This window comes from Gymnoscopelus braueri (genome assembly GCF_963280865.1).
Source record: "Gymnoscopelus braueri genome assembly, chromosome: 5".
Lineage (NCBI taxonomy): Eukaryota > Metazoa > Chordata > Actinopteri > Myctophiformes > Myctophidae > Gymnoscopelus > Gymnoscopelus braueri.
In genome coordinates, this window is record NC_137606.1 from 58,024,688 (window position 1) to 58,051,481 (window position 26,794).

At 39.0% G+C, this 26,794-nt stretch overlaps 2 protein-coding genes across 5 annotated transcripts in view; both read right to left on the reverse strand.

The window, feature by feature from the left end:
* LOC308086051 (large neutral amino acids transporter small subunit 4-like) overlaps positions 1-1,547 on the reverse strand; it is a 54,190-nt gene extending 52,643 nt beyond the window's left edge. For both annotated transcript variants that reach the window (XM_080429384.1, XM_080429383.1), the window contains exon 1: positions 1,375-1,547. The gene's annotated coding sequence lies outside the window, so the exon portion shown is untranslated. The remainder of the gene's footprint in view (positions 1-1,374) is intronic.
* An 11,074-nt stretch (positions 1,548-12,621) lies between these two features.
* Positions 12,622-26,794, reverse strand: part of LOC308086050 (unconventional myosin-Ic-like) — a 118,351-nt gene continuing 104,178 nt past the window's right edge. For all 3 annotated transcript variants that reach the window (XM_080429381.1, XM_080429380.1, XM_080429382.1), the window contains 10 exons: positions 25,993-26,077; positions 23,700-23,859; positions 22,627-22,710; positions 20,652-20,745; positions 20,485-20,540; positions 19,810-19,945; positions 18,619-18,689; positions 17,770-17,867; positions 16,389-16,488; positions 12,622-13,394 (listed from right to left, as the gene is read on the reverse strand). In XM_080429381.1, coding sequence (XP_080285507.1) covers positions 13,368-13,394; positions 16,389-16,488; positions 17,770-17,867; positions 18,619-18,689; positions 19,810-19,945; positions 20,485-20,540; positions 20,652-20,745; positions 22,627-22,710; positions 23,700-23,859; positions 25,993-26,077 — 911 coding nt within the window. In that variant the 3' untranslated portion in view covers positions 12,622-13,367. The remainder of the gene's footprint in view (positions 13,395-16,388; positions 16,489-17,769; positions 17,868-18,618; positions 18,690-19,809; positions 19,946-20,484; positions 20,541-20,651; positions 20,746-22,626; positions 22,711-23,699; positions 23,860-25,992; positions 26,078-26,794) is intronic.

Here is a 26,794-nt window from a genome sequence, read left to right on the forward strand (position 1 = left end):
ACAGACAGTGAAGTGATGGTGATGATAATAATCATAATAATATCAACCATAAATATGCTAATAATCTCATTTCCACATGTTATTTAGCCTGTATGGAATATTATGTAAAACCATAATAAATCATAGATGGTATATATGTGTATAACCTCTACAGTCAATGACACAATATAAACCACTATCTACATTATCACAGCTCAGACAGAACATCCTGTAATCATTAATTAAATCAATTAAACAAAGTTCACCTCCAAATGTTTTCTATTTCTCAACAACAAGGAGTGGTGTAAAGTAACTAAGTACATTTACTTAAGTACTGTACTTAACTACAATTTTGAGGTATTTGTACTTTACTTGAGCATTTCCAATTTCCAATACTTTTACTTCTACTCCACTACATCTCAGAGGCAAATATTATACTTTTACTCCACTACATTTACTTGAAAACTTTAGTTACTAGTTACTTTGTAGATTTTGATTATTATTACAAAACTTACATTAACCACTTCAGCCCTATATATACATTTCGGCCATTTGAAAATAGCAGATCTACAAGCTCACAATGCGTCGCGATGCGACGCATTGTGAGCTTGTAGATCTGCTATTTTCAAAAGATTGTGTAAATTTGAAAACTTGTGCAATCTATTAAGCTACATGTATCCAGATTTTTGACCCAGATGTTACAACTCTATCAGACCAGTGTATCAGGCCATGAAGGGTCCATTTGGTCACATATAGATACACTGGTCTGACAGAGTTACATTAACACTATGTATTACTGTAAGGAGTCTGATGTCAAATGTACCATTAGATTTAAGACTATAATAGCTGTATGTTATTTACAACATGTTTAGGATAAGTTATGTCTCTGATATTAGATCTGTAAGACTATCAGCTGTATGGTCCAGATCATATTATATTGAAGGTATAAGAGACACCTTATAGGAACATCTGGGTCAAACAGACTTGATACACTGCATGTTTTGGCCCCAAATGTTTTAAAATATAGATTTAATGTATTGTAACAATGGTCTTAAAGTAAAGTTAAGTTAATTACATGATGTGAATATGACTAAATATTCAACCATTAAGGGTCTGTCATTTATACACATTGTTACAAAGCATCTCTCTCTCACACACACACACACACACACACACACACACACACACACACACACACACACACACACACACACACACACACACACACACACACAGAGAGAGAGAGACAGAGACACACAGAGAGAGAGAGACAGCCAGAGACAGACAGACAGAGAGACAGAGAGACACACACACACACACACACACACACACACACACACACACACACACACACACACACACACACACACACACACACACACACACACATCTTACCTGAGAGAGAAGAGAAGAAGGTCTTCTTAACAGATTCTCCTCAGCAGAAGAAGAACAATGTCTTCTAACCGTCTATCCTTCATCAACATGAACATCATATTCTATTCTATTCATTCATTCATAAAGAGGAGAATAAATGACATTAAACATCAAACAGGATGAATCTTTGGTGTTTCTGCTTCTCTCTCTCATCCTGTTCTGTTTTATATCTGAGAGAGAGAGAGAGAGAGAGAGAGAGAGAGAGAGAGAGAGAGAAAACGGTCGCACACAAACAAGCCCGGCTTCCTATTGGCTGCTCTGTGAGCTAGGAGACCAGCTGCGGCCAATCAGCGACGAGGAAAGAGAGAAGAAGAAAAAAAAACCTGCATAAATAAATAATAAATAGCTGATGTGTTTTTTTGTTTTTTTTCAACGCTCACAATGAAGAGCTGGTCTGAACTGGACTGGAAAATACATTAAAAACATCTTATGATGTTATAGCAGTTTAATGTTAAAATACATGACATTAACAACATTAAAAACATCTTATGATGTTATAGCAGTTTAATGTTAAAATACATGACATTATTAACATTAAAAACATCTTATGATGTTATAAGACACTGCTGCATGTCAAAATGAGTCTTTAGGTAGAAGTTATTATTTAAAAAAAAATCGTTTTCAGACTGACTTGTCATTTTAACAACAAACTGAAGCATAATAAAGCAAATGTATTAGAGCTGTTGTCAAGGAGAAAAATGATTTGACAAAAAAATGATAGATTAATAAATATTAAATATAACATTTAAACATTTTAATACATAAATGGTTCCGGGGTCCCCAGCTAAAGTAGGTAACAGATTCACAATTATTTTAACCACATTATCCATTAAGTTGGAAAAATAGCAGATCTACAAGCTCACAGTGCGTCACTTTGTGACGCACTGTGAGCTTGTAGATTTGCTATTTTTGTGAAAATATTTGGATTTTATATTTTACATAAAACCTCTCTTCTGAGGGTCCCTGGCACAACATATGTTCAGATGGGGGTCCCTGGCACAACATATGTTCAGATGGGGGTCCCTGGCACAACATATGTTCAGATGGGGGTCCTTGACACAACATATGTTCAGATGGGGGTCCCTGGCACAACATATGTTCAGATGGGGGTCCCTGGCACAACATATGTTCAGATGGGGGTCCTTGACATGGACATGTTTGAGAACAGCTGCTTTAGAGTAAACAGGACATGATATATTATATATGATCTGTTGTAGAGAATATACAGGCTATAATAAGTGGTGGAAAGTAACTAAGTACATTTACTCAAGTACTGTACTTAAAGTACACTTTTTAGGTATTTTTACACGACGCGCTGTGAGCTTGTAGATCTGCTATTTTCTATTTCTATTTTATACATTTTTGGAAATGGGACATTCTGCATAATGAGTACTTTTAGTACTTTCAAGTACATTTTTTAAGCCAATACTTTGGTACTTTTACTCAACTAAATTTTGAATACCAGACTTTCACTTGTAACGGAGTATTTCTACATTGTGGTATTGATACAGACAGACAGACAGACAGACAGACAGACAGACAGACAGACAGACAGACAGATATATATATATATATATTATATAATAATGTCATAAACATGTTTACATGGTTTTTTGTTGACTTGACATTTCCTAGAAATCCTGAAGGAACATTCTCTCTGCCACCACGGCACCACGACGCCATCTAGTGGTGACACAGCAAACATCACACTGACAGCTTTTACTGTAAACACATTTAAAGGGATATTTCACTTTAAAAAAAACTTTTGGTCATTTTATCGTCTACTCAGGCTTTAGTGAGCCCCGCCCCCAGACAGTTTATAAGTTGCTTGATTTAGTATTTAGATATTTGATAATCATTTTATCAGACACGCCCCCTTCCTATACAAACCCATTATAACTTCAAACTCCATTTTTAACATTAGATTCATCAAAAACACCCGTCCTTGGTTCTGGTGACTCATCCTGCCCTCCTAATACGTGAGGGGGCCGCGTTTTTTTAGATTACATTTTTTTTATTAAAATTTTTTAATGTATTAATTTTTTTTCATTTTCCAAAAAAAATATGAAAAATAAATGAAAAAAGTTATCGAAAAAACACAACAGTGAAATATCCCTTTAAGATGCAAAATGCAGTGCTGTAAAGTAACTAAGTACATTTACTCGAGTACTGTACTTAAGTAAAATGTTTAGTTTTTTTTAACTTTATTGGAGTATTTCCAATTTTCAGTACTTTTACTTCTACTCCACTACATATCAGAGGCAAATATTGTACTTCTACTCCACTATGATTATTCGAAAACTTTAGTTACTAGTTACTTTGTAGATTTAGATTTTTATTACAAAACACACATTAACCACTTCAGCCCTATATACATTTCAGCCATTTGAAAATAGCAGATCTACAAGCTCACAATGCGTCGCATCGCGACACATTGTGAGCTTGTAGATCTGCTATTTTCAAAAGATTTTTAGACATTACATTTTTATACATTCGAAAAATTGTGAAATGAGACATTCTGCATAATGAGTACTTTCTACTTTTGGTACATTAAGTATATTTTGATACCAATGCTTTTGTACTTCTACTCAAGTCAATGTTTAATTCCGAACTTTTACTTGTAATGGAGTATTTCCACATTGTGGTATTGATACTTAAGTAAAACATGCGAGTACTTTTTACACCTCTGGCAAAACGATTATCATTAAATTATCATCACTTTTAGATATCGTAAATAAATACAATAAATACATTCCATATATATATATATATATATATATATATATATACAGTAAAGAGTAAAGACCACATGTTTTGGTTACAATGTTATTCTGTGTGTAATTATTAATGTTTTATAATGTAAGGATATAAGGATGTTTTTTGTCTTTCTTGTTCAAAAAGCAGATTTTTGCATGAGTCAGCAGCCATGTCTGCTTCTTATAGACAATTATTTCACTTTTCTTTTCAAGATTTTCTTTTTGGAAAATAACCGATCTACAAGCTCACAATACGATACGTATTGTGAGCTTGTATCACTGTGCTAGTATCTAGTAACTAAAGTTTTCAAATAATCGTAGTGAAGTAAAAGTACAATATATTTGCCTCTGAGATGGTGTGGAGTAGAAGTAAAAGTACTGAACATTGGAAATACTCCAATATAGTAAAAAAAAATAAAAAATTAAAGTACAGCACTTGAGTAAATGTACTTAGTTACTTTACACCACTGCACCCGGGTAGCTTATTTTTTGCAATTTTGCAACTCTGCTAGTGTGTGTGTGTGTGTGTGTGTGTGTGTGTGTGTGTGTGTGTGTGTGTGTGTGTGTGTGTGTGTGTGAACACACAGGAAGGACAGTGAGGGTCATCCGGTCATCAGATCAAACAGACCTTCAGAGTAAACATCTCTTCTATAGTAATAGATACATATAGTAATAGATAAGTGTTTTGAGACACAGACACAGAATGTGGAAACAGATTATAGCCTTGATTATAGCGTTTATAAGCAGAATACACGTTGAAGGCCTCTGTGTGGATAAGAAAGCATTATATTCAGTCTGAAATGTCACCCAATCACCATCAATATGTTTGTTACGTCACCGTTAACAAAGTAAAGATCAGGCATGATGCAACACCTACTCTGATGATGCAGAGGTCACTATATATTTACACACTCACTCCAGAGGATTGATTGATCGATTGGATTTTTTATTAGGCAAAAGAATGTAAAACAACACAGTAAACATTTATAATACTTTTGTCTAAAAGGTCCAACACAAAATAAGTCCTTGTGGACTTGTTTCCGTTGGGGTCCTTGAATTAATTTCATAGACATATATAGCAGCAACCAAACAGTTCAAAAATCAACATAAAAATACAGAGAAAAAATACCACTATGTATTAAAAAAATAAGTACTTTGAGTACCAAGAGGAGCAAGCATAGTCCAAAAGGGTCTGAATCAGGGCCCCTGAGAGGGTCCTGAGGGCCTGAGGGTTGACAAAAGAGGAAACTCTGCCCATAAATCTGGTTTACTCCTTTGACCACCTTTGTCGCCATGTCAGGTATTTGTCGAGAACACATCCCAAATAGGTCATCTCTTCTTTGCTAGTGATAATTGTGTCATCGACTTTGACCTTGAAGTCATTTACCTTCATCTTACTGAGGGAATGTTTGGTCCCAAAGAGAATGGATTCAGTTTTCTCGAGGTGTAGTGACAGTTTGTTATCGGTAAGCCAGGTACGGATTTTGGAGAGTTCAGAGCTGAGAGCTTCCTCAACTTGCATCTTGTCCTCACCCGAGATCAGGAGTGCAGAGTCATCAGCGAACAGGAACAGTTTGCATATGAATATGCGAACAGGAACAATTTGCATATGAATATGCGAACAGGAACACATATGGAACTCATATGCTGTCAGAGGGCAGACACGTCTTATCTCCGTATTTTAACTTTTTTCGTAAATTAGTTTTGTTCTTTGTCATTCTATGTCACACAAAAGTAGCAAAAAATAGCCTATCTACCTGTCGCAGCGCGACGCGTTTTGAGCTTGTAGATCTGCTATTTTTGCTATTTTTGAATTGGAATCCAGATTTTTTTGTTGTTAATGTTTAATTGCAATCCTGAAAAGTAACATTTTTATTCAATTCCAAATGCATTTAGTTACTTATGTTAACTTTATGAACTTAAATACAAATACATTGGACATAAAAAAGACAATAGAATGTTAATACTAGTCATTAAGCTACTAATATAGACTGAAGTCATTAAAGCGGGTCATGTTTGCATGTTTAGAATCATAACAGCTCAAATCAGACGAGGGAAAGAGGAGACCTCCGTACAAATTCACAGACAATTCTTTTTATGAATCAGACTCTGAACGTGGGAATTTGCTCGTTGCGATGCGGCGTGTTGTGAGCTTGTAGATCTGCTGTTTTGAAAACTGGTGAAATGGGACCTTTTTCTGCATAATGAGTACTTTTTCTTTTGGTACTTTTTTGGCTTGTATCAACCTTTATTGATAAGATCGTAGGTTGACAGGAAACGGGGAGATAGATGGGTAATGACATGCAGCAAAGGCCGTCGTTTTTATACATTTTATACATTTGAAAACATGTGTAACGGGACATTCTGCATAATGAGTATACTTTCTACTTTTGGTACTTTGAGCACATTTTGATACCAATACTTCTGTACTTTCACTCAAGTAAATTTTGAATTCCGGACTTTTACTTATAACAGGGTATTTCTATATTGTAGTATTGATACTTTTACTTATAACAGGGTATTTCTATATTGTAGTATTGATACTTTTACTTATAACAGGGTATTTCTATATTGTAGTATTGATACTTTTACTTATAACAGGGTATTTCTATATTGTAGTATTGATACTTTTACTTAAAGGACAACTTAGTTTTTTTTACAACCAAGGTTTATATTTGAGCTTGTAATTAAAGTAAATAAAAGATGATAAAAGATGGCTCATCTTTTATCGGGTCATCCACGCTTTCATCTCCTCCAGACTTGACTATTGTGATGCACTTTATTCAGGGATCAGTAAGAACAATATTCAAAGATTGCAACTGATACAAAACGCTGCTGCCAGGCTCCTGACCCGCACACAGAGAGGTCAGCACATTACAGCCCTTCATTTATTACCTGTGAGTTTTAGAATTGATTTTAAGGTTTGTTTTTAAAGTCGACCCGTGCAGGACTCTCAGACAGACAGACAGACAGACAGATACATTACAGACAGACAGACAGACAGACAGACAGATACATTACAGACAGACAGACAGACAGACAGACAGACAGACAGACAGATACATTACAGACAGACAGACAGATACATTACAGACAGACAGACAGACAGACAGACAGACAGATACATTACAGACAGACAGACAGACAGACAGATACATTACAGACAGACAGACAGACAGACAGATACATTACAGACAGACAGACAGATACATTACAGACAGACAGACAGACAGACAGACAGATACATTACAGACAGACAGACAGACAGACAGACACATTACAGACAGACAGACAGACAGACAGATACATTACAGACAGACACATTACAGACAGACAGACAGACAGACAGACAGACAGACAGACAGACAGGACATCAAAGGCATTCAGCATGGTTTTCCAGTTTAACGTTTTGTTTTAAATTCTTTATTAAGTATAATCTTTAGTGTGTTTACATTTGCTTTTTGGTGCGTTTTACAGTAAATAGACCCATGTGTGCATTATTATGTCTACGCTAATACATTTGGACGAAGCAAAAGAGGCCTCTAGTGCCCCCTACAGTACGTCATGATGTGTTTACAATAGGTTTGACACTAAACACAAACAGTATAAAGATGTTTAACATTAGGGTTAGCCTCTAGCGCCCCCTACAGTATGTCATGATGTTTAACATTAAAGATGAATTATGTGTCTTTATTTGGTGTTGTTTTTGTCCAATCAGCTGAGAGCAGTCATCAGGCTGGTTACTGGTTATAGGCCATTGGGCTCTCAAAGTGGGGGACCCTCTGGGGACCCCCAGGCCCAGGGGTCCTTTGCAGGGGGGGGGGGGGGGGGGGGGCCCAGCTAAATTTGGCTGTTCAAAAATGTTCAAAGATTGCTGTTCATAAGGAGCAGATCTACAAGCTCACTGTGAGCTTGTAGATCTGCTCCTTATGAATATTTCTTAAAACAAATCTTGAAAGGTATCGGAAAATTCTGCATAAATGTGATTAATCTTCTGTTGTGGGGGTCCCTGGCTAAACAAAAAAAAACATTCTCAGACGGGGGTCCGCGGCCCAAATACATTTTTGGGGGTATAGACAATAAGTAATTTTTTTGGGGTGAACTACTCCTTTAAGGATGTTCACATTAAAGGCACAGTACGAAACTTTGCCTTCCGTTTACATAACAAAACAATATATTAAAAAAACGTAGTGGCGTTTACCTGCAGAAACACATTGTCCTCTCGCTGTATTGTAATTTTTTTTTCACTGTTTGTTTTGGTTAAACAGGGACGTTGTTTAGGAGCTTTATTTGTTTTTTAGTTTTTAGTTTTTTGGGAGGGGTTTATCGTTTAGTTATGTAAACACAAAGAGCAAAGTTTACGTAGCATGCCTTTAAAGTTTGACACTGACATAAAAGTCTAAAAACTGACCCTTTCGTATCCATTTGGTACCCCAGGCTGTGTCACATGACTGGGTCACATGGTTGATCACATGACACAGTCCTAGAGTGCTTATTAGCAGTCATCAAGTCCGTCTCTGTCGGCTCGAAACCTCATAATATGTCCACAAAAAAACAAAACACTTCCTTTGTTATTATTTCTTTAAACAATTTAGAATGTTAAAGTAGTGAAAATAGCAGATCTACAAGCTTACAACGCCTCGCAGCGCGAGGCGTTGTAAGCTTGTAGATCGGCTATTTTCACTGATTTTGTGCCATATCCTTGTTGGATGAAGATAAAGGCGTGTAAAACTTTTGACTTAATGAGGTTTGTGCTCCCGACAGAAAGGATATGCTAAATGTCAACACATCACAGATATCATTATTGCTACTGTAAGATGTCAATAATATTTAAACAAATATATACGCTAGATGTCGTCAATATGGTGACAAATTGCTCTAGGATGTCAATATATATATATATATATATAAACCAACATATGAACCAACAAGGCACCATCATAGCAACAAGTTTGCTTCGTGGAACAAAAACTTAAAACAAGCAAAACAAACTTAGTATATTTTTTGGTGTGGATGTCTCTACGCAGAGTTAAAGGTCATTTTTGGCTCAAATCCCTTATTAAAGATCAAAGCACACACACACACACACACACACACACACACACACACACACACATACATATAGAATCTGATTTCCCTCCAGAAAAAAACAAAACAAACTAAACTGTAGAAACATTCAAAACTTATCATTTACATCAAAAAAAATCATACGACAATAGAGGATCAATTATAAATCCATACGGTTTCTTTGGCTAGGACACGCCTGTCTGTCTGTCTGTCTGTGAGTCTGTGATTGTCTGTCTGTGATTGTCTGTCTGTGAGTCGGTGTCTGTGAGTCGGTGTCTGTCTGTCTGTGATTGTCTGTCTGTGATTGTCTGTCTGTCTGTCTCTGTCTGTCTGTCTGTGATTGTCTGTCTGTCTGTCTGTGATTGTCTGTGATTGTCTGTCTGTGAGTCGGTGTCTGTCTGTCTGTGAGTCGGTGTCTGTCTGTGAGTCGGTGTCTGTCTGTCTGTGAGTCGGTGTCTGTCTGTCTGTCTGTCTGTCTGTCTGTCTGTCTGTCTGTCTGTAGGCATCATATTGCATCCTGTCTCACCCCACAGCCTGTCTAAAGGCGTCATAGTGCATGTGTCTCACCCCACAGGCTTTTAAAGCTGTACGTATTCGTCAGAAACAGGAAGCGTTAAGATTCTCCTTCCTGCTTTCTGTTCAGTGGCCACGCCTTTATTTAAATCAGTTCAGTGGCCAAACCTTTATTTATTTAAATCAGTTCAGTGGCCAAACCTTTATTTATATCAGTGGTTCTATTCATTTCAATGACGGGTTTTAGGTTTAGGGGTTTTAGGGTTTAGGGTCAGGGGTGAGATCAGTGTCAGAGGTCAATGAGGCCAAGCTCATTAATCAGTTGATGAATCAATAAATCAATCAAAGTCACATGAATGTATTCATACCTGCATATATATTCATATTACTTAATCATATGTTCCATACATGTTATTAAGTCATAATATGTTACATGTTATAAAGTCATTAACAGTATCTTAGTCAAGAGGAAAGGCACTTCTTTTTCTTTTACTCTTGTTTTTTTTTGTGGGGGAGGGGCAAAGGCTTCAAAGGTAACCTCCCACAAATATATTCACAATAATCATAATTTGAACTGGGGACCTCCCACAATATTCATATTTGAACTGGGGACCTCCCACAATATTCAGAATAATCATATTTGAACATTAGATTTAGTTTGACTCGGTTCCACAGATACATATTGTAAAAATTGCCAAACTACATCTCTTGTAGATCAGCTATTTTTCAAAATCTTTCTTATATTGTTTGATAATTTTGCCAAAGTTTGACCAGTTTTTATAGTATAGTTTGTTGATTACTTTTGATGAAGTAAATGTCTTTCTTTATGTTTATGTATTAACACATTGCCTGCCAAGGACTTATATATACTGTACGTCCTTTAAAAATATATATTTATTTTAGAAATGACGCTAGAGGGCGCTCTTCCCCTAAAACCCTATGAATGATCCCTCCACTCTGAGAGAGTGATAGAAGCAGAGACGACGTCATCCCAAAACAGTCAGTCTGTCCCATGTTATGAGATCTATAGAGAAAACAGTCAGTCCGTCCCATGTTATGAGATCTATAGAGAAACACATCTATCACATCTATAGATAGAGAAACACATCTATAGATAGAGAAACACATCTATCACATCTATAGATAGAGAAACACATCTATAGATAGAGAAACACATCTATAGATAGAGAAACACATCTATCACATCTATAGATAGAGAAACACATCTATAGATAGAGAAACACATCTATCACATCTATAGATAGAGAAACACATCTATAGATAGAGAAACACATCTATCACATCTATAGATAGAGAAACACATCTATAGATAGAGAAACACATCTATAGCATCTATAGATAGAGAAACACATCTATAGCATCTCGGATTTATTATAGTTTTTTGGGTGAAAACGTATTAAAACCCATTAAGAGGTGGAACTCATCTGTGTCACTTTACATTTCTTTGGGCTATTCAAAAATAGCAGATCTACAAGCTCGTAGCACGGCACCGAGTGCCGCGCTACGAGCTTGTAGATCTGCTATTTTAGAAAAAATATTGAAAAGAGATTTTTGGGATTTTTTTCAAAAAACTTAGGATTTTTTTTAAAGAATCGCCTCAGGTCTTAAAGGAGTAGTTCACCCAAAAAATTACTTATTTTCTATCAATTGCACACCCCATGAAGCCTTGAATCCATGGATTTGTTTTTGTTTTTGTCTCATCCCTAAGCTAATAATTTGATTCCCGTCTCTTACCGGCTAATGTATCCGGTAGGAGACACAAAGTAGATCATTTGTGTCTCCTACCGGAAATGCACCCGGTCATCAAATCATTGTCTTAGGAATGAGACAAAAACTACAATAAATCCATGAATTCAAGTCTTCATGGGGTGTGCAATTAATAGGAAATAAGTCATGTTTTGGGTGAACTCCTCCTTTACTGGGTTAAACGGCCCATTACAACAGAACGGACGATCGCGGTAAAAAAAACAAATTGTTCTGGTGGAGAGCAGAGACCCTCCCCCTACCCCTCCCCCTCCCCCCCAGACAGTCTTTGTTTACATCCGTGTTAACATGCTAACGTGCTAACATCGTAGCTTCCCTGGCTCTCAGTGGGTCGTAAAAAATAAGGTGAAAAAAACGCTGGTAGAGGTGGATGAATTAACTCTTAGAGTGCCAGAGTTTCTCTGGAACAGTCTGTAGCCTCTGCCAGTGTTTTCTAAGCTAGTACTTAGGAAAATGTATTTTTATTTTTTTGTCCGTTTATTTTTTAACATTGAAGTGAATGGAGCAGCAACGTTTTGGAAAATGTTATCTCCTGGTTCTCTGTGACGAACGGAAAAACGGAAAAACCCCAAAAATAAAGAATAATTTTAGATTTTATAAACGTTTATAAACGTTTTTTGCAGAAAATGAGTTAATTGTGAGGACCCCACTGGGGGGGTCGCGACCCACAGGTTGAAAACCACTGCTCTACTGGGATTTAGGGTTTTAGGGTTTTACTGGGATTACTTGGATTACTTGGGTTTTTTGCTAGCGTTCTTGTTTCTTTCTCTTTGGCTTTTTTATCCTCAAACTCTTTCTGATCAAACCTTCTTTGTTCTTTTAGCTGTTCATTTATTCACTCAATCTGTCTCTACATCTGATCTACATGTGATTTACATCTCATCTACATGTGATTTACATCTCATCTACATACCGACGCCCTTGTTCCAGAAACCTGCGCGTTTATATAAAAATATTCTACCTGTTTGAACGCATCCTTGTGTGTTCTTTGGGCTATTCAAAAAATAGCAGATCTACAAGCTCATAGCGCGGCACCGAGTGCCGCGCTATGAGCTTGTAGATCTGCTATTTTTGAAGAAAAAAAAAGTGAACATTTTGTGACTCAAATCTTTGGAACAAAATATTTCACATTTTCACGATTTTTTGAATAGCTAAATGTTAAAATGACACAAGATGCGTTTCAGGTCTTAAAGAGTATAGAGAGAGTAGTTAGTGTCAAGAAGAGTTTAAATAAATGATTGTAAAGTTTAAACTGTTTAAATAAATGATTGTAAAGTTTAAACGGTTTAAATAAATGATCGTAAAGCGACAGGAGATGAAATATAACCCTGATTAATCATCTTACACTGTGATGATGACGTCATCGTTTTATCGTCTGATGTCATCAAACCCAGACGCCACGCCCCCTTATTGCATCATCCTGCTTTGGTCGTGTTTCCAAATTAAATGATTAAAAAAAAAATTAAGAAAAAACAAAAAGCACCAAAACATGTTATTTCCTTGGCTTCATCATCATCATCATCATCATCATCATCATCATCATCATATATAAAATCAGAATATTCAAACAGCAACAGTTAATTCATTCCAAAAATATCATCATATATAAACATAAATATATCAATTAGTTTGCTGGACTTTTTTTTCTTCTTTTTTTCACTCTTTTTTACTTTAATTGGAAGCACGTTGTCATCCGCGTAGCAACGAGAAGGCATCATCCCATTGGCTGTTGAGGCAAGAGCGGGGTTATGTGATTGGTGGAGAGGAGGAGGAGGGGTGGGGTCAAGCAGGAAGTGGGCGGAGTCCTCGGCGAGTCATCATCATGTGACATCATCATCTGGAGTTGAGCCTGGGCGCCGTCTGAGGACGAGAGGATCACATGACTAACATGACATCACAGGTCACATGACACGAGAGCGCCAATACGACTCGCCACAGACAGGTTGTTATGAGGTCTTCCAACAGGGGGTCCGCGACCCCTACTAGGGGGTCCGCGGAGGTACTGCAGGGGGTCCGCGACCCCTACTAGGGGGTCCGTGGAGGTACTACAGGGGGTTCACAAAATAGTTGTTTGATTGTCTCCGCCAGTATGGTGGAGAGTATGTTTTACCCTCTGTGTATGTGTGTGTCCGTCTGAGAACACCTAACATTGGTCAAGCTTCACGTGACATCACAATATGTAATATAAATAGGTAAGACAGGATTAATCAGGAACAGTACTGGCGGAGACCTGTGCTCCGAGGAGCACATTTTCTAGTTTAACAATATTTTTGTTTTAAAAAACGTAAAACCTTTTATTTTTATTTTTTCAAAAAATGACAATTTTTCTTTCTCGGGAAATAATCTGTGTCATTTTTGGATTTCTTTGGCTATTCAAACAAGGGAACCAGGGGACCTGGTACTGCCAGACCCCTAGTGGTTGAAATCTGAATGGTTTCTAAACTACGTCACGCTAAGCTTGGCCAATCAAAAAGAGGGACATGTAAGAAAATGTTTTCGTCCATATATGGACGAAAACGATAGCAAAAGGGGACCGACAAAGCCTCATGTAGGCCTGACCCCCTGGGTCTGGCAAAAATAGCAGATCTACAAGCTCATAGCGTGGCACCGAGTGCCGCACTATGAGCTTGTAGATCTGCTATTTTTTATAAATCGTGAAAATGTGTGCAAATCTTTGAATATATATATTTTTAAAGCGAACATTTGTAACTCAAATCTTTGCTTCTGGGGGATTCTAAAAATGTCTTCTAAATCGGCACCTGTCTGTCCCTCCTTCCGTATAATGAGGAGGAGGAGGGACCGCCCCTATCGCTGCAGCTGCCAATCACGAGGCCGCGTGCTACGCTGCAGGTTGCCCGTGATTGGCCGAGAGTTTACACAGTAGCCCGGCTGACTGACATCGCAGACACAAGGAAGACATCACAGACACAAGGATGACATCGCAGACACAAGGATGACATCATAGACACAAGGAAGACATCACAGACACAAGGATGACATCGCAGACACAAGGATGACATCGCAGACACAAGGATGACATCACAGACACAAGGATGACATCACAGACACAAGGAAGACATCACAGACACAAGGATGACATCACAGACACAAGGATGACATCACAGACACAAGGATGACATCACAGACACAAGGATGACATCACAGACACAAGGAAGACATCACAGACACAAGGATGACATCGCAGACACAAGGAAGACATCACAGACACAAGGATGACATCACAGACACAAGGATGACATCACAGACACAAGGATGACATCACAGACACAAGGAAGACATCACAGACACAAGGATGACATCGCAGACACAAGGAAGACATCACAGACACAAGGATGACATCGCAGACACAAGGATGACATCATAGACACAAGGAAGACATCACAGACACAAGGATGACATCGCAGACACAAGGATGACATCACAGACACAAGGATGACATCACAGACACAAGGAAGACATCACAGACACAAGGATGACATCACAGACACAAGGATGACATCACAGACACAAGGATGACATCACAGACACAAGGATGACATCACAGACACAAGGATGACATCACAGACACAAGGATGACATCACAGACACAAGGAAGACATCGCAGACACAAGGATGACATCACAGACACAAGGATGACATCGCAGACACAAGGATGACATCGCAGACACAAGGATGACATCACAGACACAAGGATGACATCACAGACACAAGGATGACATCACAGACACAAGGATGACATCACAGACACAAGGATGACATCACAGACACAAGGATGACATCACAGACACAAGGAAGACATCACAGACACAAGGATGACATCACAGACACAAGGATGACATCACAGACACAAGGAAGACATCACAGACACAAGGAAGACATCACAGACACAAGGATGACATCGCAGACACAAGGATGACATCGCAGACACAAGGATGTTATTTGAAACCTAGGTCAGTGGTCCTTGAGGGGGTTCCAGGGGGTCCCCCAGCAAAAGATAATTCATTTTCACCTCTTTATCCATATCGTACACGTTTGCTATTCAAAAATAGCAGATCTACAAGCTCACAGTGTGTCACTTCGTGCCGCGCTGTGAGCTTGTAGATCTGCTATTTTTGTAAAATTTCAAAAAATCTTGAATGTGTTTGAAGAATTTTGTAGAATTTGTAATCTTTTAATAGCTCAGTATGTGTTTCCAACATAACAGGTATGTGTATGCATGGCACTGGCATTAATAGGACATAAGACAGGTACTCACCACAGACAGGTTAGAGGGTAAGACAGGTACTCACCACAGACAGGTTAGAGGGTAAGACAGGTACTCACCACAGAATGGTTAGAGGGTGAGACAGGTACTCACCACAGACAGGTTAGAGGGTAAGACAGGTACTCACCACAGACAGGTTAGAGGGTAAGACAGGTACTCACCACAGACAGGTTAGAGGGTAAGACAGGTACTCACCACAGAATGGTTAGAGGGTGAGACAGGTACTCACCACAGACAGGTTAGAGGGTGAGACAGGTACTCACCACAGACAGGTTAGAGGGTGAGACAGGTACTCACCACAGAATGGTTAGAGGGTGAGACAGGTACTCACCACAGACAGGTTAGAGGGTGAGACAGGTACTCACCACAGACAGGTTAGAGGGTGAGACAGGTACTCACCACAGACAGGTTAGAGGGTGAGACAGGTACTCACCACAGACAGGTTAGAGGGTGAGACAGGTACTCACCACAGACAGGTTAGAGGGTGAGACAGGTACTCACCACAGACAGGTTAGAGGGTAAGACAGGTACTCACCACAGACAGGTTAGAGGGTAAGACAGGTACTCACCACAGACAGGTGTCCATTCTTAGTCTTGGTCACCAGTAACTCTGACCCAGCGGTGAAGTCAATGGTTCCTTCTTTCCCCTGAGCCATGCTGAACGTTATACTGGAATATAACACATTAATATAACATTAATATACGGTTATATAACATAATAATATACTGTTATATACTGTTATATACTGTTATATACTGTTATATACTGTATACAATGGTTCCTTCTTTCCCCTGAGCCATGCTGAACGATATGATATTTCTTAATAATTTCACCCAAAAACGTTTATAACAAATTATGACTATTTAAATAGAAATAACACTGTCTAGAGATTTAAATAGGAAAAAAAATGGCATAAATCAGTAAATAATTTGGCCTAAGTCACAAAACCATGTGACTTAGGCCAAAAAAATGGCCTATTTTGGCCTTAGTCTCACTAGGGAGTTAGGCCATTATACTAAAAGGTGAGTGAACAGCATGATCCTTTTCTATTAGGAGATACATGTAGGCCATTTGACCATTATCATGGGGAGCTGACTTAGGCAAAAATATAATTTTCCTCAAAAAATGACTTAGGCCATTAGTTTAGCAAGGTGACGATACTGTAATATAACATATTAATATTCAGTATATAATATACTGAATGGTTCCTTCTTTCCCCTGAGCCGTGTGTGTGTGTGTGTGTGTGTGTGTGTGTGTGTGTGTGTGTGTGTGTGTGTGTGTGTGTGTGTGTGTGTGAGAGAGAGACAGGTACATGTCTCACCTCCCCTGGTTGATGTTGTGTAATGGATATTTTAGAATGCCAACCTGTTCTTCTATCATCTCTGTACTATCTAACTGTATCTGAACTAAGGAGGTTTAAACTCACAACGTCTTTAGTCAACCACTCTTCATATGAATGTGCTAAATCTAACTCAGACTCAGCTGTCAATCTAACAGCTGAGCTGAATGGTCATTGCTATATGTATTTGTGGAGCTCTGTTTATGTCGCTCTTATCTTTAGTACATACCTTATATGACTATTTACCTTATATGACTATTTAGAATAGCATCTTTGGTACAATGTGGACTATAAAGAACTGTGTTAGATGAGGTTGAGGAGGCTTGTGCCCCGAATGGGCTGTTGGTCAGGCCAGGAGGCCAGAGCTCTGTCTGATCTGTGTATGCTGTTTGCTCTGCTGAAATCTTCCTAATAAATGATCTAAAACTTCACCTGAATGGAATATTATTATTATTAATATTTCTATAACAGTTGTTAACGTGGCGTGTGTGTGTGTGTGTGTGTGTGTGTGTGTGTGTGTGTGTGTGTGTGTGTGTGTGTGTGTGTGTGTGTGTGTGTGTGTGTGTGTGTGTGTGTGTGTGTGTGTGTGTGAGACAGGTACGTGTCTCACCTCCCCTGGTTGATGTTGATGCTGTGTATCTTGTCGGCACAGATCGCCACCTTGGTGACCGTCTCAATCACATGGTCACTCTGGAGGACTACGTCTCCCTGAAACACAGCCAATAGGAGATTAGAACTACAAAACCAAGCAGCCAATAGGAGATTAGAACTACAAGCTTGTAGATCTGCTATGTTTGGCACCCAGCTATAGTATAAATCAGGCACTAAGACGCCAAAATACATTTTTGTCACATAAAATCGTACGACATTTAGTCGACTAAAACCAGACTAAAATCTAAATCATTTCAGATGAACTAAACGATGACTAAAACTAAATGGAATAGTTTTCTAAAGACTTGTAGCATATAGCCACATGTAGCAAAGCAACGACAGAGACAAAGCCACAGGGAGACCACACAAGCTCACAACGCCTCGCAGCGCGAGGCGTTGTGAGCTTGTAGATCTGCTATTTTTGGCTAAAGTTCGCCTCAGAAAAGGGATGCTAGGGTTCAAGTGGTTAATGTAGGTACAAACAAATAATCCTATCACACAAAGATTTGGCGGACCCCCTGTAGTAACTCTGAGGACCCCCTAGGGGTCCCGGACCCCCTGTAGTAACTCTGAGGACCCCCTAGGGGTCCCGGACCCCCTGTTGAAGACCCCTGCTCTAAAGCTATAGGTGGAAAACTGCTTTAAGGCCCTTTCCCTTTCCTGGTCTTGATGGGTTAACCAACACTAGATTATGAGATTAGATCTCACACATCACACACTTTATGAACATATCAGGTGATACAGTGTACTGTATCTATACTGATATACTATATACTGTTTACAGTGTTTAGTGCGTGTTTCGCTTCACCTTCTGCTTGTTGTCGTCACTGGGCACGTGCAGGACGAACAGACCGTCACTCAGGGAGCTCACAGAGATACCTGAGAGACAGACAGACAGACAGACAGACAGACAGACAGACAGACAGAGACAGACAGACAGACAGACAGACAGACAGACAGAGACAGACAGACAGACAGACAGACAGACAGACAGACAGACAGACAGACAGACAGACAGACAGACAGACAGAGACAGAGACAGAGACAGACACAGACAGACAGACAGACAGACAGACAGACATGATTTATTGGTGGAAATGTCTTATAGTGCAGTCTTGCGAAAGTAGCAAAAACAGCCAATCTACAAGCTCACATAGTGTGTGCGTGCGTGTGTGTGTTACAAATATTGAATCAATGAAAAGTATTAACAAGAATTAGAATTGATTTTAAGATCTTAAGAAAAGTATTAAAAAGACTAAACCTCCTAACTCCACCCCCTCTAAACCTCCTAACTCCACCCCCTCTAAACCTCCTAACTCCACCCCCTCTAAACCTCCTAACTCCACCCTCTCTAAACCTTCTAACTCCATTGGATGCTCAAACTGTCAGTCAAACCTCCTAACTCCAACTCAGGTTTTTTTCCTCCGGCTGACTTGGTCTGATTCTCTTGTATTTGTATCATACAACTTGGTCTGATTCTCTTGTATTTGTATCATACAACTTGTGAAACTTTTACCACCACTGTGTGTGACTGACACCTGAGCATGGCTCCTGCATCTTTGTTGTCTTTGTTGTCTTTTTCAGTTATAAGTTAAACAAGGAGTGAATGGAGCAGCAAATCTTCAGATAATGATATCTCGGGTTCTGATTTTATTTTTATTTTTTAAACAAACTTTTCTTCTTTTTTTTAAATACTGAAATTTAGAACACGTGAAACACGTGATTGGCACGTTGCACCATAGCGGTAAAACACGTGAAACACGTGAATGGCACTCAATGAGTTAAAATGTTCGCTTTGAAAATATATATATAAGATTTGCAACAAAAAAAACCCACAGTTTTTCAAAAACAGCAGATCTACAAGCTCATAGCGCGGCACTCTGTGCCACGCTATGAGCTTGTAGATCTGCTATTTTTGAATATCCCAAATAAACCTTAAAAATGACACAGCAGATGTGTTCCTGGATTGAATGTGTTGGTAGGTGGTTTGACCCCTGACCTTTGAGCGCCCCGTAGTCGATGCACTGCTTCAGTTTGGCCTCCTCCACGATGATGGCGCTGTTGGCCGTTAGCAGCAGCTGGCGAGGGCGGGCCTTGTAGCCCTTCCTGTCGTACTTAGTGACGGGAACCGCATACTGAAATATAAATACATATATTTATATAAATACATACTTATATAAACACATACTTATACATACTTATACTGGAATATAAATATATACTGTAGCCCTTCCTGTCGTACTTAGTGACAGGAACCGCATACTGAAATATAAACACATACTTATACATACTTATACTGGAATATAAATATATACTGTAGCCCTTCCTGTCGTACTTAGTGACGGGAACCGCATACTGAAATATAAATACATATATTTATATAAATACATACTTATATAAACACATACTTATACATACTTATACTGGAATATAAATATATACTGTAGCCCTTCCTGTCGTACTTAGTGACGGGAACCGCATACTGAAATATTAAATACATATTTATACTGAAATATTAAATATATACTGTAGTAAATACATATATATATATTCTGGCGTATAGGCTGAAATACTTTTTTTGTGGTTTCATGTCTGCTGAGTCAAGCTAATATTTGTAAACATAGTCAGTCATTGTAAACATATTGTAAACAAAACATCCATCAGTCGGTCTAACCTTCATCTTCTCGTTGCCCAGGGACTGAAGCACTTTGGGGTTGATCTCCTCACCATCTGGAACACAACAACACATGTCAACACAGAGGACTGGAGGACACACCACATCAACGCTCTTTAATAATGATTCATAATAATAATAATAATAATAATAATGATAATATTTACTCAGTCTGGTGCTGACAAACAGTTTAGAGACACTCTGAGGATAGTTGTCCTTCTTGTCCTTGAAGATCTCACTGGCGATCATCTTCTGTTCCATCTGGAGAGACAAGAGGATTATTATGTTATTAATTATACATTATTATCTCTATGATGATCATCTTCTGTTCCTTCTGCAGAGACAACATTATTATGTTATTAATTATACATTATTATCTCTATGATGATCATCTTCTGTTCCTTCTGCAGAGAGAGAGGATTATTATGTGATTCATTATAAATTATTATCTCTTACTGTATGCTCATCTACTTTGAGCTCTAATCAAATTAAATAATTTCAAGATTTTGTATCAGTCTCTTTGTATCAGTCCAGATATCTGTACTTGGAGGTCTATGGACTCTCCACAATCTGCACTCCAAAAATATGCCCTGTGTCAGACTGTAGACATGGTAACAGAGGAGGGCATACAGTGATGTTTACATTCAGACTGTACATTAAGAGGAGAGCATACAGTGATGTTTACATTCAGACTGTACATTGAACACGAGGAGGGCATACAGTGATGTTTACATTCAGGCAGTACATTGATACGAGGAGGGCATACAGTGATGTTTACATTCAGGCAGTACATTGATACGAGGAGGGCATACAGTGATGTTTACCTTCCATTCAGACAGTACATTAACGTGTTTCACGTGTTTTTACCGCTATGGCGCTGGGTGCCAATGACGTGTTTGACGTGTTTTTGAAAAAAAAAACATGTTCAGAACCCAAGATATCATTATCTGAAGATTTGCAGCTCCATCCACTCCTTGTCTAACTTAGAACTGAAAAAGGCTGTATCTCGCTTCCTAAGCACTTTTTTTTACTTTGAAAAAAACTCTGGCACTGGGACAACATAATTCTGAAATAATTCTGGCAATTCTGGCACTCAATGAGTTAAGAGGAGAGCATACAGTGATGTTTACATTCAGACTGTACATTGAACACGAGGAGGGCATACAGCGATGTTTACATTCAGGCAGTACATTGATACAATATTACTTGGTCTGCTCTTTTTCTTTCTACACCAAGTCTCCGAAATGTGCCCTGAGCTAATGTGCCTATCTCACGAAGATTTGGCGGACCCCCTGGTGTTACTCTGAGGACCCCCTAGGCGTCCTGGACGCCCTGGTGTTACTCTGAGGACCCCCTAGGGGTCCCGGACCCCCTGTTGAAGACCCTTTATTGAAAACAATTAACAACCAGAGGCAATTAAAGCATAATCCAGTTTCATGACGGTCGATAAATCCTTTTGATTGATTGAATACTTTATTAACAGTTTGCACAAAGTACAGAGGTACGATTACACCACCATGCTAAAAGGATAACACACAAAGCCCTGAGGCCTGGTTTCCATTGTGGTCCTGTGTATTCAATTCATCTGTATCTTTAGACAGAATGATGCAATATGTCTACATTCATTATTTACTTCTATCACTCTCTCTCACACACACACACGCGCACGCGCACACGCACACACACACACACACACACACACACACACGCACGCACACGATTATTTCATGGATATCAATCAACATCACTGTGTTCATTTACACAGCTTTGGTTTGTCAGCCTGTTGTCTTTTTTTTTTTTTTTATTGAATTTTTAGAATTTGTTTTTGGTTTATCTCAAAGGAACTAGGAGATAACGCTATCCAAAAAATTGCTGCTCCATTCACTTCAATGTTAAAAAACAAACAGAGGAAAAATGCACCTTTTTCCTGGCACTGGGACGACACAGTCTGAAATAAGTCTGGCCGTGAAAGAGTTAAGAGGAGAGCATACAGTGATGTTTACATTCATACCGTACATTGAACACGAGGAGGGCATACAGTGAGGTTTACCTTCCATTCAGACTGTACGAGAGGAGGGCATACAGTGATGTTTACATTCATACCGTACATTGAACACGAGGAGGGCATACAGTGAGGATTACCTGGTGCTTCCATTCAGGGCTGGTCTTCTTGCAGAAGCTCCACGTCATGTTCTGCATACACAGCTTACGCAGGTAGTCTGACGCCTGTATCACACATTTATTACATATTAATATTAATGTCTGGATACTGTGTTAACAACCAAGTTATACTGTAAAATATTGGTATATATATATACAATATTGCCTGCCTTCCTTCATGCCCGCCCGCCCACCCTCCTGCGTGTGTGTGTGAGCGTTTGTAGTATTTTAATATTACGTCATTTTCCATCAGGCACAAATTAGCCGCCTACTACACGTTGCTTTGCCGGCAAGGGGTCCTGTAAAGTCCAAACAAAACCACAGTGGACCGCAGCCAGTGTTGCCAGATTTTACGAGAGAAATAAGCAGCCAGGTCTATGAAAACAAGCCCAAAACATTTTTTTTTTTATTGGAACTGAAAAACGGGAGGTATTGTACCCTGACGTGAAGTCACGTCAGGGTACAAATCAGTTTGGCCTGTTTTGAGACCAATTTACTGAAAACCCCAGATTTTCTGTGAGAGCCTGAGTGTTCAAACTGGGCTATTTTGGGGGATAGAAGAGAGGTAGGGGAGACCAAAAACACACACAAAATAAGAAAAAGTTAAAATTCATGGTGGTCCCTTTAAAACCAAATAAAAAAAAGAAGTGAGGAATAAAAGTTTGGCGTGGGAGTGATTTAGTGAAGTTCTTAACCCTGCTGACGACTGCATTATGTCTTATGAAAATGTGCGATGAAAGTGAATGAAGACGGAGGGCTACATTGACATGTATGTATGTAAGCAGGGTGTAGTACCTCAGACAGAGCAGCAGGGGGAGCATGTATGTATGTAAGCAGGGTGTAGTACCTCAGCCAGAGCAGCAGGGGGAGCATGTATGTATGTAAGCAGGGTGCAGTACCTCAGCCAGAGCAGCAGGGGGAGCATGTATGTATATAAGCAGGGTGCAGTACCTCAGACAGAGCAGCAGGGGGAGCATGTGTGTATATAAGCAGGGTGTAGTACCTCAGACAGAGCAGCAGGGGGAGCATGTATGTATGTAAGCAGGGTGCAGTACCTCAGACAGAGCAGCAGGGGGAGCAGGCCAGCTCTTGTCCAGGACATTCTTAGGCAGGTTCCTGTGCAGCTTCATGAGGAAGGAGAAGCGCACGTAGTCCAGGAAGTACTCGTTCTCTGGGCAGCGCGGCTCATGGCGGTAGATGAATCCTTTAATGAACCTGATGAATGAAAACAAATGAATTAATGAACCCAATTAATTAAAATAAATGAATTAATCAACCTAATCAATTAAAACAGGGGTCTTCCGGGGGGTTGTTGGCGATTGAAAAAATATATAATTTGAAAAAAATATATAATAGATTTTTTTATTTTATTATCATCAACATTGGCCATCATCTTCAGTTTCAAAGTGCTTTATTTATAAAGAACATAAAAAAGTGTTTTACACACAAAATAAATGCAATTATACAAGCTTAAGTAAATTCTCACTATAAAACCATTTGTTTCAGAGGACATGGACACTATTAACAAATATAATATATATATATATATATATATATATATATATACTGCATAAATATAAATTCCACTTAAATCATAGTCATATTCTTGTCATCTGGACAACGTGTAGATATTAACAACAACTTGAACTGATGTAACGTGTGTTTTCAGAACCTTTTAAACCCTCAATATTTAGTCAACTTGACCGCTGGGCTCTGTACTTGGTCTGCTCTTTTTCTTTCTACACCAAGTCTCCGAAATGTGCCCTGAGCTAATGTGCCTATCTCACGAAGATTTGGCGGACCCCCTGGTGTTACTCTGAGGACCCCCTAGGCGTCCTGGACGCCCTGGTGTTACTCTGAGGACCCCCTAGGGGTCCTGGACGCCCTGGTGTTACTCTGAGGACCCCCTAGGGGTCCCGGACCCCCTGTTGAAGACCCTTTAATGAAAACAATTAACAACCAGAGGCAATTAAAGCATAATCCAGTTTCATGACGGTCGATAAATCCTTTTGATTGATTGAATACTTTATTAACAGTTTGCACAAAGTACAGAGGTACGATTACACCACCATGCTAAAAGGATAACACACAAAGCCCTGAGGCCTGGTTTCCATTGTGGTCCTGTGTATTCAATTCATCTGTATCTTTAGACAGAATGATGCAATATGTCTACATTCATTATTTACTTCTATCACTCTCTCTCTCACACACACACACACACACACACACACACACACACACACACACACACACACACACACACACACACACACACACACACACACACACACACACACACACACACACACACACACACACACACACACACACACACACACACACACACACACACACACACACACACACACACACACGCACGCACACGCACACACACGATTATTTCATGGATATCAATCAACATCACTGTGTTCATTTACACAGCTTTGGTTTGTCAGCCTGTTGTCTCAGTCACTGCTATAAATACAGTATATCACTTAAAACATTTTGTTTATTAAATGTATTAAGGAGAATAGCTACATTAATTATTGTTGACTTTAATAATTGGTATTACAGTTGTAAATTACAAAAATATGCTATGAGTGGTGCAACAAACACACACAACAGCCCTGAACATTCACATTTTAGGAGGCCACAAGAGGAAAAGAAAGACCCCCCCCCCCCATTGTTTGTGCATATAGTGTTATTCTTTTCTGCATTTTTTGTGTTTGTACGTGATATTTTTTCTGTTTTTCCGATAATTGAACTGTTGGTGCTACTATATATGTCTATGAATTGAATACCAAGGAGCCCAATGGAAACAAGACCGCAAGGACTTTTTTGAACATGCCTTTTAGACAAAGTATTTTAAATGTAACTGTGCTGTTTACTTTTTTGTCTAATACAATATTCAATCAATCAAAAAACTATGCATTTTTTGTTTAAGGAGCCCCAATTTTTTTTTTAAGTAGAACACTTAGTAAGTCAAACTCATTAAACTGAAAAGTGACAATCTATTGTGAGAGTGTAAGTGTGGTAAATGGTACCACTGTGCCCTGTAATGAAGTCCATGATCATAACACCAGAGACAGCTCCACGAATCATGTTCAACCCAGATTTGGCTCAACTAAGGGTATGAACTCGTTCTCATGCTATTCATCAAAAATGTGGAATGCTCTACCAAAAGGAGTGTAAAACCCTACTCACTTTCAAAACTGCCCTAAAGATACACCTTCAGGAGGCTGCAATTCTAAAATGGCCCCTGTCTAAGTCTTAACCTACCCCCCCCCCTTTTCTTGTTCCTCTCTTGTACATATTTTTCACTTTTCATATTTATTTCATATTTATTACCTGCGGATGGTATCAGCAGCCTGTCTCCTCCTCTGGGCTCTCCTCCTGGCCAGGATGCCTCTCCACCACGCCTGGATCAGGATGGCTGTGAGGAGGAATGAATAGAATAGAGCACCAAAGTCTGACGTCATTTACACATCCTAGGTTTGTCTACCTGGTTCGCGGTTTTCCACCCCCGTTCTGAATCCCCATAGACGTGTTTAATATCTTTGATTGATTGCATTTTTTATTAGGCAAAATAATGTAAAACAACACAGTTACATTTATAATACTTTTGTCTAAAAGGTCCGGCCAAAAAAGTCCTTGCGGACTTGTTTCCATTGGGGTCCTTGAGTTAATTTCATAGACATATATAGTAGCAACCAAACAGTTTACCACGATGTAAAAAAAAAAAAAAAGCATGAAAAATATGTAAAAAAAAAGGGGAGGGGGGTCGTCTGTCTCCAGGGAAACTGGTACTAGCTCCTCTTTCGGCCTCCAGAAAGATGAGTTTTTAGGGCTGTTTTGAATGAGCCCAGCGAACTGCATTTTTTGAGGGATGGGGTTAGACTATTCCATTCCTTGGTGGCTGTGCTATAGAAGGAGAATTTGCCCATGTTTGTTTTATGGGTGGGTGGTACCAGATTGTTGTTTACGCTCCCTCTAGTTTCGTGGCTGTGGGTGTCACTAACCTTTTCGAGGTATTTATACAGATATGCGGGTATAGGGGGCATTTCGGGCAAATCTGCATTTACAATTTTGAAGACAAATCCCATTTTTAGTTGTTTAACCCTGTCTTCCACCCTGAGCCAGCCTAGGCTGG